The following is a 20057-nucleotide window of genomic DNA, read 5'->3' as shown; positions in this document are numbered from 1 at the left end:
ATCAGACGTATTTTTTTGTTGCATGAGTCACTGCACTTGGCACTACTAACCTAAAAGCAGAATTTAGCGTCTTCTCGTAGTTTCTAGTACGTCACTGCACTCAGAGCGGTGCCACGGACGGTGATGAAATCGACCGTGGTCATAGTAAAAGGAAACAGCTTGATAAGCTTGTAAGGATTTCCCTGCTGATGCAATCATGTATCACAGTTATTATTTGCTTTCTATTCACTCTCCACATGTGACAAACACATACGTGTGTGGACACACACAGGACTTTAACCCTTTAGAATAATGTGAGTGTCTGCACCGATCCATCATCATCAAACACAGTGTTTCCTGTGGTCACCCTGCCAGGTGTGCGGGTGGCACGTTTGTGACGCTTGTTCATCTCCTGAACTTTTGTCCTGCATTTCTGTCGGTGAGAAGCTTGTTGGGAAGAGTGGAGCAGAGACAGGTGGCCCTTTAACACAGATTAACACAGACTGGTTAGTTAGTAGTAAAAACATAAAGAGCTCCTGGGAACAGTGAGCATCTCACCTGTACACCTGGAGGTTGAACAGTGTTAAATGTTTTTGATGCTAGTTTCATGTTTGTTTGTCTGCAGAAACACTTAACAGGAACGTGTCGAATCCCAAGTGCACTCGTGCTGATAGCAAGCTTTTTTTTTTTGACACTGTAATTTTTATTGATAGTTTTGTCACAGTTTAAACACAGACATGTATTGAATTACAGGAGAAATAACCATGCAAACACACAGTCAAAACAAACAGAACTAAAGCGAACAAAAGGTGTGGGTGCCAATTCTAATCAATTACTGTATGCATACCTGCCTTTACTCTGCAGCATACATACTCCAGCTTATATACGTACTTTTGTACGGGCAAGCATCAATAGATATACAGAGTTATAGACCTTAAATGTTTTGTTCGTTCATTAATTTTCCCTGGTGCCATATAATGTCCACTTCTCCCACTTAGCAACAAAAATATCTTCCTTTAATCTGAGAATGTAAGTCATTTTTTCCATTGCATAGATTTCTCCAACAATATTTAACCAGTCTTTTGAAGAAGGCGGATCCAGTTTGTACCAGTTTCTTGTTATAGTTTTCTTTGCAGCTATCAACAGGATTTTTGTCAAATACAAGTCGTCGTACATAACATACTCTCTAATATTCCCAAGATATACAGTTTTAAAATTGTGTGGTAATTGATAGCCCAAGATATTGCCTATTACAAGAGTCACGTTCTTCCAAAAATTATGCAGTTTCAGGCACTCCCAAAACACGTGCGTATGGTGTGCTTCCATCTTACTGATAGCAAGCTTTGAGTGGTCTGCTGTTACGTTAACACACAAACACACACTGCAGATAGAAGCTGATATATGTCTGATATCCATCTATTGTAGGCCAATAATGGGTCAGTGTGTTTGCAACACCCAGGCAGGAGCCTTGATGATGAAAACCATACAGTACACTTCAGTAACACCTGGTTTTGTTTGACCCACAGTTTAAAATCCACAGTTTGTCATGTTTAATGAAGAAATGTGTCCTTCAGCGATTATGATGGGTGTTCAGTTGGATGTACATCTGAATAGCAGGGAAGTAGGCTCTGGACTGGAGGAGTGGAGGACTGATCCACTGATCCACTGATCGGGTTGTAGTGTGTGGAGGTGAAGAGCGTCAGATACGATCATGAATCTAAGGCTGAATGTCAGGATGTATTCCTCATAGGTGTCAGAAGAAACAGACATTCTGGAGTGAGCTGATAAAGTGGTAGTGAGTAGAAATCGGTGACTGCAGCTCGTTGGACGCGTAGGCACAGGAAGTAAACAGCCTCATTCATCCATTCATTCAAGCACTTGTTTAAAGTGCTTTCTATGATTACACTGACAGAGTGAGACTGTTATCATAACAGGTTGGTCTTCTGCCTAAGAACATTGGGCATGCAGACTTACCTTTCAGTGGGTCGATGGTCCCGCTCTACCTCCTGGGCTACAGCTGCCCATAAACAGAGGATGATTAGATGGTGTTGGGTCGATAAGGAGGGCAGTGGATGTTGTGAAAAGGCTGTGGTCAGTATAGGGTGACGTGTAAAAGTGGATGAACGTACACACAGGTGGACGTCATGATTCTCAGAAGCATGATTTTCGTGTAGCTGGCTCGTGTCAGGGGCTAGTTTGTAGGATGAGTTTGGAAATCAAGACGAGGAAGTGAACTAAGACAAAAGGCTGGGATTAAATGGTGGAAACTAACGAAGAAAGAATGTTGGTCAGGGGAAGATTTGAGCCGGGCGATGAGTGGAAGAGTCACCAGATGACTGATAAAGTCCTGCTGAAGTGGTGAGGGGAGCTGCCAGGAAGGTGTTTGATCTCATTACCAACTTCTTCCTCTGGAGCCTACAGAGCAAGAGCCGCGGTTTAGAGTTAGTAAAGAAAAGTCAGGGAGATGTAGACAGTAGACAGGAGCACTGGGAGACGAGGAGTATGGCATAGAGAGAGGTGAGGCGAGGCTGGATAGCAGGGAAAGACAGTGGGACCTGTATCAGCTGGCTAGGCAGAGATTAGGGATACAGATGGAAACATAATGAGTGAGAGGATGCATGAAGAAGTGTACTGTTACTGGATTTAAAGAGCAAAGGTGATTACACCAGCATCTGCTTTGAGCCCCTTCTGGTCTGCAGGGCTGATGGACAGATGAGGTCATGCAGGAGTGTCTGCGGAGTATGATGTTTGCAGACGGCAGAGAAGAGAAATCAAAGTCATTAGAAGCAAGACAGAGTTAGATCGAGAGAAGCAGGTGTTGATGAGGCTCTTACACAAAGACAGGAGGCTGAGCTGAAGATGCTCAGATGGAGTGAGCAGCATTAGAAACGAGTCCGTCGGAGCGGCAGTTCAGGCTGAGACGGTTTGGGCATGTCAAAGCAGGGATGTACTGGACAAAGTGTGATGAATGTGGAGCTACTGGGCAGTGACAGAGGAGGACACGGAGGACAGGGTGAGGTGGAGGTGAATGAGCTGCTGTGGCAACACCTGAAGGCTGTAGCTGGAAAAAAGAAGCAGCCTATAAAAATGAGATGAAACTGAAACAGCCTTAATAAAAACAATCACAGTACTTTGTTACTTTTAAAGAAGAGGCACCGCTGAGTGCTGGTGCCTCTTCTTTAATGAGTGGAGATGAAAATGGCCATGTCGTTCCTGCTGTACTCCACGCTCCATCCACACCGGTCTCATCTCTGTTGTGGACAGACGGCTCATTAAAGCAGGAATGTTGATTTGAAATGAGCCTTCTGGCTTTCCTGTCTTAACCTGCTCACAGCGATGGAGAGCAGACCTCCCTGCTGCCTTTATGTGAGTGATTCTCATCAAGAGGATTTCTTTACTCTGAAAAAGAACGTCCGATTAGTTGATTTTGAGCACATTTTGGACACATTGTAACCAAATGAAACGTGCTAATGAAAGATGAGTCATGCATAATCAGGTTGGATGCAGCAGCCGTGGAGGGACGCTGGCTGTGCAGCGCAGCGAGGTTTGTCTGCTGCATGTAACTCTGCCAAACCTGAACATGACCATAAGCTGTGCAGCTGCAGTCTGTCCTCTGATTGACAGCAGACACCGTAGCTTCAAAACAGTGAGTAACTGAAGCTTGCACACTTGTGCTGTGTGCGCTTGGTGAGGTTTGTGTTTGTGTGTCAGTGCTGTGCAGCTGAACGCAGCTTGTTGTATTATGTTGGCTGGAACAGCGTGTTCCCCTCAGTGCCTACCTAATGAGAAGACTGTGTTCTGCACCGAGTGGGCAGAAGTTCATATTTAACCCAAGTCAGAAAAAGCAACATGTATTGTGTCTTTGCAGTCAGACAGAAGTTGAATCAGCTGCTGCCGTGTTCCCCGAGTTGTGATTTGATTTGTTTTATAGATTTCCACACACTGTACATGATTGTTAGAGTAAACAACACGGCCACTGAATCTGCAAATATAGCATATCAAAATTACACATGTAAATCCATCCATGCTCCTCCGCTTATCTTTATCAGGCTCGCGGGGGCTGCAGTTTGTCCCAGCTGCCATAGGGCGAGAGGCTCTGTGGACAGATCAGCTCTCTGGCACAGGGGAGAGAGACGAGCGTCCACATCCACACCTGTGGAGGATTTAGAGTCACCAGGTGACCTCCCCTCACCCTCAGCTGGTGGCAGCAGATCGTAGAGGTCTTTACCTTTCAATGTTAATGCTTTGAGACAACTCATCACGATCTGGAGCTGTGAATACACACTTCATGATAAACCACATGACTACAATATACACACTGACACTACACAGTCTGCCACATGAGTGCTGACTGAAACAGGAAGGAGTGTCAGGTTGGAGGGGGCAGTGCACACACACACACACACACACACACACACACACACACACGCACACACACACACACACACACACACACAATGCAAATTCCTCTGTTCTTAAATCACTCATGTTCACACAGAGCTCCCCGTTCTTTAGTAAAAACAGTCGTGTCTCTCTCTCTGCGCTGCAGCCTCAGAGTGTTTTATTTATTTATTTTTGGACAGGAAGAAGAAAGTGGGAGGGGGCGGGGACTACAATCTGTTTGGCATAAACGGCACAATGAAGTCAGTGTTTAGTGGGCCAACCCAGGCTGCTGCTCAGCTGTGTGTGTGTGTGTGTGTGTGTGTGTGTGTGTGTGTGTGTGTGTGTGTGTGTGTGTGTGTGTGTGTGTGTGTGTGTGTGTGTGTGTGTGTGTGTGTGTGTGTGTGTGTGTGTGTGTTACTAGAAAACTGTGGTCTGAAGCTGAAGAGCAGCAGCCAGATAATAAACTGTTATTGCTGACTCACCAATCTGACCAAACGATGCACGCTGAGTGTTTCAGATCTGTCGCTCCACCTTTCTGCAGAGATGCTTTCTGCTACTCTCACGTACAGCAGAGTACAACTTTACTTCATGTGATCATTAAATGCTCCTAAAATGCTTCAGCAGCACAAACACAGTGGACAGGAGCGAGCTTAGGTACATAGTGTGAGCATGCTTATCAGTCCAGCATCAAAACAGCCGAGTCATATAAACCACAGGACAGATGCTGTCCCGCTGCCCCACATTTATTACTAGAGCACCAAATACAGATTCATCTGTTAAGTGTAGATTCAGTTTGAAAAGTCTGATGAAGGGGATATGGGATTTAGGAGTTCAGCAGGAACATCCAATGGACATCTGGCTGGAAAAGTACCAAGTATTGGGTTTCATGGAAGCTGTTGCCAGCCTGACTCTTTGATGGTGTCATGAGGACTTTCAGTATTGTTCACATTGCAGGATCACTTCTGTGCTACAAACTTAAGAAGTTTTCTTTGTTTTCCTCCATGAAGTGTGACTGTTGGGGGAGGAAGGCAGCAAGCAGCTGACACACCCATTTTAATAGTGTTCAGCTGACAGCCTCAGAGAAGTTTCTGGCTTTGTGCCCTGCAGTGTTCCTGATACAAAAGCTGCTCTGTGCTGTGGCACAGTCACCTGCTGTGTCTGATTGAGACTTGTGTGGGAGACTATGATGCAGCGTATGTAAAACCACGAGTATAGAGTCAGCACTCAGATCTGACAGAACAAAAGCTTTGGACGTTTGCTTACATCATTCATTCAGTTTTGACTGCCATCAGGAAACTGGACTCGAGTTAGTTTCAGAACATTTCTCCAGGCCCACTACTTCATATACCAGCAAAGATGAATCATGAAGCTGCCAGAATCAGCAGATGGACTCACAGGATACAATTTTGTGAAAAGTTGATACATTTTTAACTTGTGCAGGTTTGACAAACCTTTGAATGTCTTCACATTACTCAAAATCTTTGCTCCATGATGTCTCTTTTTTCATATTCATGTAAGCTAGCTTCAAGCTTGGTTGCATTAGCCTGTTGCCTTGGTTAAGCTGTGTATTTGTGTGGTGTGTAAACACGTCTACACTGGGCCTGATCCATGGTATATTCACAGGTATGGGTGTAAGGATAAGTTAAACTGTAGCTGCAGCATGAAACGATGTGCTCTGCGAGGCTCTGTACTTGTCTCTGTCAGGAGGAGACATTATTGCAGGTTTTGAAGCTTCACACTGACCAACAAACCAGGCAACATCATAACCCCACTGTTCACACACACTGTTCACACACAGTGAATAGTGTGTGCGCTCATTGGGATGGATTAAGAGTTAGAGCAGTCTATTAACAGAGGTCATTAGTCATCAGAAGGACAAATTCTAGAATATGAGACACACTGCTTTCCACTGGGCTATTTTTAGGCTACACTGGTTTAATTTGGAGTTAAAAAAGGTTTTGAAAGTAGAGCACTGCAGCAGGATCAGAGAGGGAGGGGCGAGGAGATGAAAGAGAAGGTGAAATGAAAGCTGCCTCACTTCCTGCTGAGCCTCAGCCTCTGTGACTCCTGCCACTCTTTCTTTGTAAGGAGACGTACACGGACGTGTGCTCACACCCCGTTCTTATCACACAGTTTTGTAAACAGTAATTAACAATAGAGGAGATTATAGATGATTTCATATAGGAGAGAACGTTCAGATGTTTTCTTTCCTTGTTCAGGTGTCGAGATCAGAGCAGCTACTGATCTGTATCAGCCCGTCACCGGGATCAGGACCGACTCATCTTATTTGATTGAAACACCAATAATCTGTTTTATTCTGGAACGTCTCAGGATGGATCGTTACTACACGAGCTGTAGTGCACATACGCTGCTGACTGAGCTGTGAGACTGTGTGTGGACGTCTCCCCTTTGTGTCTGTGACATCTCTGTCTCTGTTACCTTGGTGTTTTTACTGTCACAGCAGAAAATCTGTTGTTATAGAAACATTTAATTATTGATACTTTTAATGTGTTAAAATAAAAACAGTACGTAGTAGTGTGCACAGTGAGGGCCTTATACTGTGAAATCAAAACGAGGTCACAGAAGAGTAAAAACTAACACTTGTAGTACAAAGTGTACATTAATAAATGAATCAGCTCAGAGGGATGAGCAGGCGGCCGTATGATGGTGAAGAGCGGCGAGCTGCAGCCCTTTGCCGCCCTTCCCCTCTCTCACTCTGCTTTCCTGTCACTCTTCACTGCGTCTGTCCAATGAAGACAGAAACTAATTTAAAAAATAAATAACAAGTACACTGTAGATTAGGGCTGCCACGATTAGTCGACTAGTCATGATTACGTCGACTATCAAAATCGCGTCGTTTGAAGCTTTGAAAGATCCCAAAAGCCGCAGGAATAAGTAGTAGGATTTAAGAGTGTAATAACGGACTGAAACAGAAGATGGCAGCACTGCATGTACAAGGATGCCAGCTGCCGTTAAACCCCGAAGAAGAAGAAGCTGTGTTCCAGAATTCATAGCGCAGCCCAGCTCAGTTTCCAACAATGGCGGCAGCTAGTTAGTTTTAATATTACTCTTATTATTCTTTCTGGGTCACAAAATAAACGTTTAACATATTTTCAGGCGAGAATGTAGCTGTGTAAACCTCAAATATCTGCTCAGTTTATCAAGACACCACATATTTTCAAAAGCGCTCCGACGTTTTCGGAGACGTCTGTTAGCCACTAGCTCGATAGCTAGCCGGGGGCTAGGCTAACTAGAACCATGAGAGCACCGGACTCCCGGCAAATCGTTTTCAAACCCACCGCCGTCTTTCGCTACTCGGGTTAAACATGATATATAAGTCACTTAGATAACTTAAAAATGTTATTGTTTGGCTTTTTTTTTGTATTTTATTTGTTCCTGAGTAAATCGGTTTGGCTGAGATTAAAGTTATAGTTTTTACACAGCTGAATAAACTTCAAGCAGACAGCTGATTATCAGAAGTGTGAGATGCTGGAGAATTTACTCCGGTGTCCTGTTATATTTTAGATAGCAAGGAGTTTATTAAACTTCACTGAAACAATCTGCAAATTTCATTAAAATTTAATAAACTATCATCTTGTCTTTATTTTTAGTTAGCATATACCTTAAACACTTAAAGCTGTAAGCTAATGATAGTTATATAAGAGCAGATGCTGCTGGTGCAATAAGCTGTACGTTTTACCTCCAATGGATGATGATCTGACTAGTCGACTATCAAAATAATCGTTTGTGGCAGCCCTACTGTAGATCTAAGAAACTACTCCAACAAGGTATCATGTAGAAATATGTGTGTGAATCTTTCTGGGTAGTATTTGTTTCACTTGGTTGTGGCTCGTTGCCACTGACAGTAGAGCCTCACAGCTGTATGAAATATAATATCACGTCTTTCAAACACTTCATTTTTTCCTGGTTTCTAGTTTCAGAGTGAATCTGTTTTTTTTATAAACCTAAACATCATCAGATCTTCACAGAAGTTGGATTTTTAAATGTTTTCAGTCACTGTGGTGAGAATCCGCTGATGTCTCAGCCATGGTGGTAATGCTGGAGCTTTAGATGCTGCGTCCACACTGGACGGGATTTACTCTGATGTTTGATGACTTCAAGAGACGAAGAGAAAAATAACCAGCGCCGATGCGAAATGGTCCCGACTTTTCTCACCTTGGAGGTGTGCAGTGACTGTGAGCGCCAGGGCAGGATACGACGGCTGACACATGACCTGCTTTTAGAGGATTACCGAGACAACCAAAGGATGACATGTGTGCAAGTAGCTGCCATCTGCTGCAAAGCCACCTTTGACTTTGCAGCTTTATATAAGTATTTTCAGTGGTCATCGAGATATAAACAAACTGAATGCACAAAACAAAAACAAAGAGCTTGTATCTGTGCCCCAAAATAAGGTCGTTAAAACCCTTTTTCCTGTGCAAGTTTCCATCACTGTAATTACTACTGCTGAATTCACCCACAGATTTCAGTTCCCCGTGCTAGCTCTCATCATGTTTCTGCTTTAGCTTCTACTAAGACAGGCCTTTGCACAAATAAACAACCACTGCTACCCTTCACAGAAGTCTGGACTGAGGGAGGTGACTGCATTAGTTAGTATTTAATCCTTTAACAGCCTCATGTTCAGTCATTAAACAACAATGTGTGCACAGCACTGCTGTACATCGTGCTGCTGTATGAACATGCATGAAAACATCATAAAACACTGAAATGTGATGCATTAGAAAAGAAGTGTGATGTGAAAACCTTTATTCCGTAGATATAAACTGAACTAAGCAGGAAAACTGTCTGAAGATTATTCCAAGCTTTTTATCTGAACCCACAACACACACACATCCATCAGAGGAAGCAGAAATGTTAGCAGAGGGAAAATCAGTCCGTTATTACAGTTGGGAAAATCCAGAACCGGAAAGAATGATCATCGGATCTTTTCATCAACCATATTCCAGCAAGTACGGTATAATGATCCCAGTCTGGACTGGGCACAGGGTGTGAACCATTCATCAAGGAAGAGACGTCTCGATTAGACAGCAAAGCCATCACAGAGCTAACAGCAGCCTGTGCAAGAAGACACGCAGGCTCTGACACACTGTGACGAGTGGGCTTCACTTACATAACTCTTTCTTTTCTTACATGTAAGAATAATAATATCTGGTCACGTTAATAAAGAAATGTGAGTTATTAGCTTTTGAAGTTGAAATGAACACGGTGCCCCGTTAGCTGAGAAACCATCGTCTGTGTCAGTCTGGTTGTTTCTGAGCTTTCGGGGCTTCTTTGACTCAAACACGTTTCATCATTTGCTGGTGCTTGTTGGTGTCTTTAAGGATGAGGTGGACAGTCAAAACCCAGTATTGAGAGACAACCCTCAGCTTCACGAAGAAGTGAAAGGCTGGCTCAAAGACCAGAAGGTGCAGGAAATTTTTATGCAAGGTAAGTCTTTGTTTGGACGATGTGGTGGCATTTTAACACGGTGTCTCAGCACGTCAGTGACATCTGTAACAGTTGTTTTATAAGGAACATGCAGTGGGACTATAACTGCAGTGGGAACTGTTTCCTGTGGCTTGCAGGTCCCTACTCATTAAATGGCTACCGTGTGCGTGTGTACAGACAAGACTCGGCCACCCAGTGGTTCACTGGTATCATTACACATCACGACCTCTTCAGTCGAAACATGGTCGTTATGAATGACCAGGTACGTGGATGCGCTCGCACAGTTATGTGATGTTATTATTTAAGCAGTTTTACACTGTGTGAAATGGATTGAAAGGATGGGACGTGTGACCTTAACTAGAACCTGAGACGCAGCCTCCCCTCTGTCGTCATCATGTTTAAAATAATAATCATTTACAGACGTCTGATTTCATCTGGTATTAAGAGACAGAGGCAAAAGGACACTGCCCAGTTACTGATTTACACTGAAATCACATTGATACCATAGATGATACTCAAAGTCTCAGAAGTGTTTGAATCTTAGTTACCTCAGGGTCAGAGGTCGTTTTGGTGTATCCACTCCAAGGCTGAAGGATACCTGTAATGGTTGGTTAGCAGATATTCTGTTCTTGACCTGTGCATGCAGAGTAACGTAAAATACTGTAATGATGTTTTTTACATTTGCATCTAGTTTCTGTTCATCATATCGTTTGAATTCTCCAAGAATGAACCTGGTGTGTGTGCTCAGGTGCTAGAGCCTCAGAACGTGGATCCATCCATGGTCCAGATGACCTTTCTGGATGACGTTGTTCACTCTTTGCTGAAAGGGGAAAACATCGGCATTACCTCCAGACGCAGGTCGCGATCCAGTCAGAACAACAACGCTGCCCACGTGAGTACAGACGCACAAAGACACAGCAGCAAATATGATAAACTATCTGTCACCTGTGCTGTAGGTAAAATTAGACGTGAGGAATAAAGAATGGATTGTGTGCAAAATATTCAGTTGATGAGGGTGTGGAGATGACAAAGGGATGAGACGCACACAGCTGCAGAATAAAAAAGATTCATGACTGTCGAGCTGAACGCATCCAGCATGTGGCTTTGGTGTTGTTTCTGTTAGCGAGCACAAGCTGCTGCTTTTCATCTAATCAGCATCATCTGCATCTCTGTGTATCTGTCCGTGTCAGAGACATTGGTCAACACAGATCTCTGCACGCTCCGCGTCATTATCCTTTAATTTCCCAATCAGCGTTCCCTGAACAGGGCTGTGGCTCCGGAATCTCCCACAGAGCTGTTTGACCAATGTCCTTCCTTATTTTCTGTGTTCACCGTATCTTTAAATTGCCAACTTTGCCTTTAAAGTAAAAGTTTCTATGAACCTCGACTAAGAGGTCAGACACACAGGCGCTGTTCTGCTCACCTCTTGGCTCCGTGTGCTGCGATGTCAGCAGGTGACCTTTAAACTGTGGTGATGTAATGTCAAGTTGCCACGCAAGCTGGTGTACGGAGCTAACGTTGAACTCTTAGCCAGTCCCGCAGTCAATAACAACATTTCTCCTTGTCCCACATTTTCTTTGTGTTCATTTCATTTTGTTATTTTTCTTTTTATTATTTTTTCCTGTTGTCGTTGACATTTTAAAGATGGCGGGAGGGAGACCCGGCGGGACCACTGGCAGCACTCAGGTACCCCAGAACCCCCACTGCTACACCACCTCCCAACCCTCCAGTCCTACACTTTCTGCAGTAGAACAAAGCTGACAGACGTCATCTGTGCTCAACATTTTCACACACCCCGAAATTTAACTCAGGCTCAGGGTTGCACTTACAATGCAAAGCGCCGTGATGCGATTACTGTTTTCATTTGGTAAAAAAACAAGCTGATTATCTGGAGTGGAGCTCCACACATCACCTCTGAACTGAGATGCAGTCTGGGGCCAAAGCTGGAAACACGGTCAGTGATCAGCTTCAGTGGAGGCGGACTGATCGGTCTTCTCAGTCTTATTGGTTAAAGTCAGGTTGTATTAAATAATACTGGCTGCCTCAGCAGGCACTCGGTCACACATCATCAATAGTTTTACTCCATTTGTCTTTTGAATAAGCAGACAAATTAAACTCTGTGAAGGTAAAATGTGGAGATCAGTGTTTTTTAAATGAATATAGTTGACCTGCCTGAATCATCTTAAACGTCTAATATTCAGGTTTAATATTCAGTTTAAAACGTTTTCTGTGAACACCGATTACATTGTGTTCATGGAAGTCAAAGACTGCGATGTTTCACATGTTCATTAAAAGAGTAACCAGCCCAAAGTGCTTCTCACAGCGCCATCTACTGGCTGCTTTACCCTCCGCCACACCCCGGGTAATATAGCTGTTCCCAGGCTCACACGGTGTGTGTGTGACCACAGAGGTCAGTGCAGCAGTGTCTTGTGTAGTGTGGGGTTGCCTTTCACCGAGGATTAGATCCTGACTCTCACAGACACTGAGTGTCCTGTGCACCATGTGCCTGGCTGTAGGTTCTGTCCTTATCAAAGGTTTGACCGTGTTAGCACGTGTCTCTCTTACGGTCAGCAACAGAGTGGATAAACACACTGGCACAGCAGCCTCCAACATGTCAGTCAGAGTCTGCAGAAGTTGTGTTAACAGGAACAGACTAACATCGACCACACAACGCTGAATGTCAGTGTTTGTCAGCTTCTAGTGATTGCAGGGAAATAACCACAGGCCCATGTTGGTCATGAAAAGTGGATAGGTGCTTAGTTCAGTGACTCTGAGGCAACTTCATTGACCTGCTGACGCTGGGATAAGGATAACGCTGACTAATGGGAGAGAAAGGAGCGCCCACTCCCACAAACAAAAAGTGAAGTCACAGCCCGGTAATGAGGCCTCAGTGTCAGCCGTCCACAGGGACGGAAACAAAAAACTCTTAAAGACCTCGTTTCACTTCTTTCACTTACGGTGACGTTCTCGTGCAGCACAAATGTAGCCAGATCAGCATCACTGTCATCTATAATGAAACACGTCGTTTTCCAAAGCAGAGCTGAGGCTCAGATCATCACATGCAGCTCGTGTGCACAGACGTTCTTGTTTATTGTAAATACAAATTGGACATTTAGCAAATTCAGTTCCTTGTAAACATCTCGTGAATTGCACTGACTGCTGTGTTGCACAGTGCTCTGCTGTATGTGTACAGTAAACTAACACCTGGCAGATTTAGTAAAATAGTCACAAATCGCATTGAGCAGGTGTGCTTTCAGGGACAGGTTATCAGAGCACTGAACACCTTCTGAAAGGATCTTTGTAAAACATAGATCAGCAGATGCAGCCTTGTCTTGTGTACAGTACTGGTTACAATCATTTGAGCGTACTGGTTTGTAGGTTTTCATCTACTTTACAGACAAATGCACCTTCATGTTCTCTGCAGCTCTGGACCTCATTACCTAATATCCCGTAAGAAGCAGAATGACAGTGTCTTTGTTGCTGTGCGGGAGTCACAGTATCAGGATGTGCTGGGACAGTGATGCTGTCATTGACGAGCTGTCTCTAGCCTGAGATCAGCTCGCTGCCCTGCACTCTGCAGCCTATAAAACAGCTCCAGTCATCCGTGTGTGCTCTGTCATCTCCCATCACTGCTGTGGTGGCAGTTCATAGCAATGTCGTCCTTCCTGTCTGCTGCAGCAGCAGCGTGGGTCATTTGAATGGCGGTGACCCTCAGTTGCAGTCGGGGATGTTAACTTTGTGCTCGTTGTATTTCACACCAACCCCACAGCAGACTGATAGTGTTGTTCTTGTGCATCTTCACCCACCAAGTTAAGTAGTTTAAACTTCACTGACATGATTTCACATATTAAACCAGGCAATAGCTACTGTTACCAGAAGCTTCTGTGCTGTTACTGGGACCCAAAGCCTGTCGGGTAACCTCAACACGTCACAGATGGAGGTTTTCCTGTCCACGTGATAAATAGGGACACAAAGTAAACCCTGATGACTGCAGGAAGTGTTCGTGTCTGTGGACGTTCCTCTGACTGAAGCTAAACTCAGGCGTGTTTTAAATTAATTGCAGACGTATATCAAGCAGTCATAAATATCTGACTGTCGTGTAGATACCATACAGAAGAACGGTGTGTTTGTTCCTTTCTTACTTCATAATCTGTACAGTTGCTTCACACCCATGGTAGCCCGGTTACTTCCTTTGTTTGTTGATGTCATGTATAAATGTGTCAGCCAATGCTTGATCGTGTGGAGCATACAGCCTGCCAGCCGTAACAGTGGAAACCAGACAATAGAATCTGATGTAGGTTTTACTGATGTTGTTGAGGTGCACGTACCGGTGGGTAAAACCAGACTTGTGTTTGTGATTCTGTAGATTTCTGTGCATGAATTAAATTTGTTCTTTATTTCTGTTTTCATTCGTGTAGAGTCATTACACACGAGCCCAGGCTAACAGCCCTCGCCCCATCATGACATCAATAGGCCCCAACTCTAAAGGCTCACAGGGCACGCTGGCTTCCCAACAGCTGAGCCAATCGCAGCAGAGTCAGCAACCAGCCAGCCAATTGCACCACTCGCCCGGTGGCAGCGGGCGGGAGCAGAGAGAGCAGCGCAACCCTCGTTCTTCCAGGAGGAAGGGATCAGATAGCAGCGTTCCAGAGGAGGAAAAGGACCGACGAGAAGAGCCCGCAGGGCGAGGTGAGTCGGGTTTCATCACAAAGAGCTAAAACATGCACACGTGAAGGCGTTTATGGAAGCATGGCCACTGAAAACTCCATTCAGTCAGTCATTGTGGTGAAAAGTCCACAGTTTCATCAGAGTCAGAACAAATATCAGCCTGTGTCTCAGTGAAATCACAACAGCATCAATGTTCAGCTTTCACAAAGTGACTTCACCAGAATGTGATGTCATGGTGGCTTCCCCCATCTTTTATGTACAGTCTATGACCTTAACCTAACCTATCGAAAAAAAGAAGCAATTTTTAGTTGTTGTTTAGTTTGTAGGTTTCTGTTCAGGAAAAGTTTACGCCTCACCCACGTGTGTGGATCTGACCCAGTTTAGTGGCTAAACCAGTCCAACCTCTCACTGGCTCTGCGGCGATTATTGTCATGGTCAGACTGAGGTTTTACCTCCAGTTAGGGCTGCACGATTTTGCATAAAATGAGAATCACGATTTTTTAGCTTAGAATTGAGATCACGATTCTCTCACGATTTTCTTTTCCAGTATAAATATTTATTGCACTTATTAACTGCACATCAACTTCGTAACAGTTGAGACTGAACATAAAAATAATAAATAAACATAAAAACAACAAATGTCTCACATTTTGTCGTTGCAGCAAAATGTTGTGCTGCTTGAAATTGCGTCTCCACCGTTGCTCGACACTGCGTGTATAGAGCAGGTAGAGCAACAATAGAAAAATAGTTGCAGCACTGTGTAGCGTTTGTCTAGGGTGTTGATCGTTCTCCTAAATCCCTCGTTTTGCACAGTGTTGATGGAGCCATATCTTTGGTCAGGTGATAAGTGATAGCCTCCGTCATTTCTTTGTGCCTGCGGGAGGTCGACGTGTATAGGGAAGCGCTGTATAAGGTTCCCGTTATTGATGTTTGGGTGGTTGACCGGGACGGATTTTCTCCTGTCACTTTCTCGTCATCCCTGACGTGCTCTCCGTTGTTTTTCCTGCTAATTTTAGCAGCCAGCTTCTGTATCACGTGGTATAAGCTCCGCCCTCGTCATTTGTTGAGCAGGAAGAGTGAGCGCTTGTTTTCATGCAGATTACATCCCGGATCAAAATGCGGTACAATCGTCGTCTTTTTTTAAAAATCGTTGTCATTTGGAAATGAGATCGCACATAAGTATGAATCGAGATCGCGATTTTCTAACGATTAATCGTGCAGCCCTACCTCCAGTGCTGAATATTAAAACGGTGCATTCTGACAGCCCCTAACAATGATGATTCAACAGTCCAACATATTAACAGACAGTAATGTGTGTTATGTGACTGTGCAAGTGCTCTTGTCTCGTTCCTTAACATCTCAGCAGCAGCTTGTTTGTTTTTGATACTTAAAATGTTTAAAATGTCTATAAATGCACCCCACCGTCCTGACTTTTGACTACGCGACGATCTGTCCAAAATCAATCTGTAGGCGTGGCTGTCGCTGTCACGTGTAGTCTCACACAGGTGCAGAATAATCCCACCTGTCTGTCGTTTGTTCAGAGCCCAAGTCCAAGCTGAAGCCGTCTGCGAACAAACGCAGGAAAGGTGACGAAGAGGAGAAGAAGGCGGGTCCAAAGAAGCCGAAGACCGACATGACATCCGATCTGTCCGAGAGCAGCGACTCGGAAAATCCTCACAATAAGAGAGCCGCCCACTCCTCCTGCTCATCTTCCTCCTCCACCTCCTCATCTTCCTCCTCCTCCTCCTCTTCCTCCTCCTCAGAGCCCAACTCTGAGAACGAGCTAAAGACTCGCAGCGACGTGAAACCAAGTGCCATTTCTAAAATGGAGGAGGACGAGAAGCCGCTTCTGCAGGGACCCAAGGCGAACGATTCCTCGTCTGTCATTGGCCGCCTGTCTCCATGGGCGGAGCTTCAAGCGACAGAGGATGTCAAAAAGAGCGTAGTGAAGGAAACGAGCAAAATGTTATCAAAGGAAGACGAGGAACTGGTAGCCGTAACGCAGATCACCCAGTCTCCACGGCAACAGACGCCGCTGATGTCTGACGTTGTCCAGGGCGGCGTTCTGGAGAACAGCAAGAACACTGTGAAAGGTGAGCTGCTGCCGGTCTCTCATCTCTGACGACACTTCAGTGTTCTTACTTTGTTGTGTTGTGTTTTAGCGTCGTCTCGGTCCCAGACGCCGTCGCTGTCCCACCTCCACAGCGCCGGCGTGATCGACATCACAGATGACGCCCAGGCCACCGTGCACCGCGAGAGCTCAGAGGCTGTGTCGGCGCTGCTCGCTTCCGAAAAGGCCGAGTCCACGGCCCTTTCGCCGTACCTCTCTCTCAACCCTTCGCCCGTCTCCTCGCCTCCTGTAGCGCCGTCTCCCTCGCCATCAGAGGGAGGCCGCAGGACGGAGATGGAACCTCCCGTGCAGCATCAAGGCATCTTGGGAGGCGGCGTTACGGCGACTAAGAGCATAAGCAGCAGGATGGAGTTTGCTTCCTCTGAGGTCATCAGGTGAGTGCAGACAGCTCACGTGTTTTTACCTGATGCTGGGACGGCGCCCGAGCGACAGAATGAAGCGACGTGCGAGTTTAAATTGATACAATAGCTGTTATCTCAAGGTCAGGGGTCAGAGGTCAAGGTTTCTGAAAATCTGGTGACTGCGATAATTCGAGATCAAGGCGACATATTCTATGAAGTTCATACATCAGGTGTAAAAACATTAATGTGGTGATGCAGCTGTGGAGTGGGTTTGATTGCAGAGCTCAACTACTGCTGGATTTGTGGGAGGAGAGTAAAACACTTTTTTATATTAAAATTTTAGCAGCAAACACAAGTTTAGCGAACACGATGGATCTCTGGTCATCAAAACTAGAACCACATCTGGCACAGCTGTGATCGCGGCCTGTTCTGTCTCCTGGCTACTGCACATTTGTGGCTTTGTGATTCCCTAAAACCTGCAGATTCAGGGAGTTACTGAAGTTTACCTGGTATGCATAAATATATATTCTTTACGTATGTATTTATTCCTCCAGTGTGCTTTGTGTACCAAAAGTGTTGCTCACTTAGCCAAGATGTAGGGCAGCGCACTGGATGTTACTGTTACCTCTAGAGCAGCCCACTAGGACCCCTCTGTGTTTACATGTTTTTGCCATTCATGTAGACTCTGTAGGCTCCAGTGCAAACACATGAACGTTAGGTTCCCAGCTTCTCTCGCCTTTTGTAGCCTTGAGATCGACTAGCAGCATGTTTAGGATGCACCCTGCTGTTTCTCCTGTCACACTCAGACCTGTGAGGTTAACAGGAAGTGCATGGATAGATGGAAAAATGACCTGGTCGGGTTAGGGTTAGACTAAGTGGACTGAGGATGTGAAATTAAAAAGAAACGTGTCCCAATCCTGGACTGTAACTGAACGCAATCACAGAAACCTGCCCTGGACCACATCAGGATCTCTGATCTCTCACCGTTTAACTTTATAGTCGTTCAAATATGGTCACTATCATTCCTAAAGACCCCAACCTTTCCTTTGATTTTATGGGACCCCTAACTTCCAAATGTACTTCCTCCACTAAGAGCCTCGGTGTTACTTTTGACAGTGCTTTTAAATTTGATAAACAAATCAGCTCCGTAGTCAAGGGATCTTTTTATCATCTACGGATTTTAGCTAAAGTCAAGTCCTACCTGTGCAGGAACGATCTAGAAAGGGTGGTCCATGCTTTTATTACATCACGGCTGGACTACTGTAACTCCCTTTATGCTGGTTTAGATCGTTCCTGTCTGCATCGCCTCCAACTGGTGCAGAACGCTGCTGCTCGCATGCTGACCGGTTCCAAAAAGAGAGACCACATCACTCCGGTCCTCTGCTCTCTCCACTGGCTCCCAGTTGCTTTTAGGATTGATTTTAAAATTTTACTGCTGGTTTTTAAGGTTCTTAACGGTACTGCACCTCCTTACCTGGCAGAGCTTCTTAGCATTTACCGCCCCAGGAGATCTTTGAGGTCAGCAGACCTGATGCTTTTAGATGTTCCCAGGTACAGATTAAAGACTAGGGGAGAGAGGGCTTTTGCTGTGGCTGCACCCAGACTGTGGAACAGTTTACCTCCTCACATCAGATTCTCCACAAGCCTAGGAACTTTTAAAACCGCTCTTAAAACTCACCTCTTCTCATTGGCTTTTAGCAAGGTTTAACTTACTGTATTAACTTATTGTTTTATCAGTGAGGTGTTTTATGTACTTGTGTTTTATTGTATTTTATATTTGTATGTTATTGTACAGCACTTTGGTCAGCCTTGGTTGTTTTTAAATGTGCTTTATAAATAAACCTGACTTGATTCTTGTTTCTTACGTTTCCTGCTGTGCTCTTTCCCAGGCCCGTCACATCTATAGCTGAAAATGTGTTGCTGGTGGAAAAGGAGAAAAATGTCCTTCCTCACCATCACCTTCATCAGCAGCAGCACCATACACTACAGTCGTTCCACGCCGGCATGAAGAGTCCCTCTTTATCTGAAGAGACGAGAAAGCACCCTCAGCAGCAACCAGCCCCCCACAAGATGAACACGGTGCTCCCCCCTGACATATCTAAATCTCAGATCAGCCCAAACCCCGGCTCCGCCCACCTGGACTCCCTGAAGCAGAAACCCCGCCCCGACAGCTCTCAGAGCCCCTCCTACCCCAACGCAAGTCAAGCTGATCTGGTCAAAGCTAAGAGCCACGCAGGCCTGGTGGACATCTCTAAACCTAAACCCAACACCTCCCCCGAGGTGTCTAAACATAAAATACCGAGGTACTCGGATACTTCCCCGCCTCCGCCGTCTCGTTTGCCAGTTAAAATAGAGTTGGCAGAACCTCCGCGGTCTGGCTTCAAGCCCGTGCGGTTAGAGTCGGGCGCGGTCAGCGCGAGCAGCAACACAAAGAGCCCGCTGATTATCAAGAAGAATGAGCCCTTCACTGTTTACAGAGACCCAGCTCTGGTTCGCTCCGACGCAGAGAACTCCGCCTCTGCAACAGTCTCATCCAATCACGTGGCAGCTTATCTCCATCCCCACCTGCACACGTTGCACTCCCCCCACTCGCCCTGCCTTACCCCTGCGTCACACCCCCACGCAGCTTCCCATCTCCTTGCTCCTGCTCACACCTCCGCCCTGCCTCACCCACACCTTTTGCCTCCCACTGTGCTCCCAGCCATGGCCCCTCCCGCAGCATCTCTCCACCCTCGACTCGACTCCCCGGGAGGCCTGGGTCACCTTGCTCTGCCCCACCAGCAGCAGTACCTACAGGTGTGTGCTGCAGTCCTGTGCTGTGGAGCAGAGCAGTGTCTGTGTCTGTTTACCCTCATTAAAGAAACGCTAACGATGCGTCTGTGTGTTTCAGGGCCAGGGCCACCCGTCACCATCTCTTCTAGCCCAGGCTCACAGCGGGGCTGCAGGACTCGGTCTGTACCCGATCCTGTGGCAGTACCCCAACGGAACACCCACGTCCTACCCACCAGGGCTCAACCTGCCCCCCACGGCTAAGTGGGTCCACCCTGAAAATCCTGTTACTGTGAACTCTGAGGCCTCTCTCAGGAGGGTAGGTGTACAGGAGCGTG

The 20057-nt window shown here is 45.6% G+C and overlaps 1 protein-coding gene across 5 annotated transcripts in view; it reads left to right on the top strand.

The window, feature by feature from the left end:
* Window positions 1-20057, top strand: part of jmjd1cb (jumonji domain containing 1Cb) — a 115082-nt gene that overhangs the window by 72639 nt on the left and 22386 nt on the right. For 3 of the 5 annotated variants that reach the window (XM_087837017.1, XM_087837016.1, XM_087837019.1), the window contains 9 exons: window positions 9705-9810; window positions 9948-10072; window positions 10559-10702; window positions 11455-11496; window positions 14229-14499; window positions 16020-16571; window positions 16641-16983; window positions 18840-19746; window positions 19841-20038. In XM_087837017.1, coding sequence (XP_087693143.1) covers window positions 9705-9810; window positions 9948-10072; window positions 10559-10702; window positions 11455-11496; window positions 14229-14499; window positions 16020-16571; window positions 16641-16983; window positions 18840-19746; window positions 19841-20038 — 2688 coding nt within the window. The remainder of the gene's footprint in view (window positions 1-9704; window positions 9811-9947; window positions 10073-10558; window positions 10703-11454; window positions 11497-14228; window positions 14500-16019; window positions 16572-16640; window positions 16984-18839; window positions 19747-19840; window positions 20039-20057) is intronic. The other 2 variants (XM_087837018.1, XM_087837020.1) reach the window with 1 other exon arrangement.

This window comes from Neolamprologus brichardi, unplaced genomic scaffold (genome assembly GCF_056152115.1).
Source record: "Neolamprologus brichardi isolate AB-2024 unplaced genomic scaffold, ASM5615211v1 NODE_ptg000038l+_length_1369362_cov_1, whole genome shotgun sequence".
Classification (NCBI taxonomy): Eukaryota; Metazoa; Chordata; class Actinopteri; order Cichliformes; family Cichlidae; genus Neolamprologus; species Neolamprologus brichardi.
The sequence above is the reverse complement of the archived record's forward strand: the minus strand, read 5'-3'. Positions and strand labels throughout refer to the sequence as shown.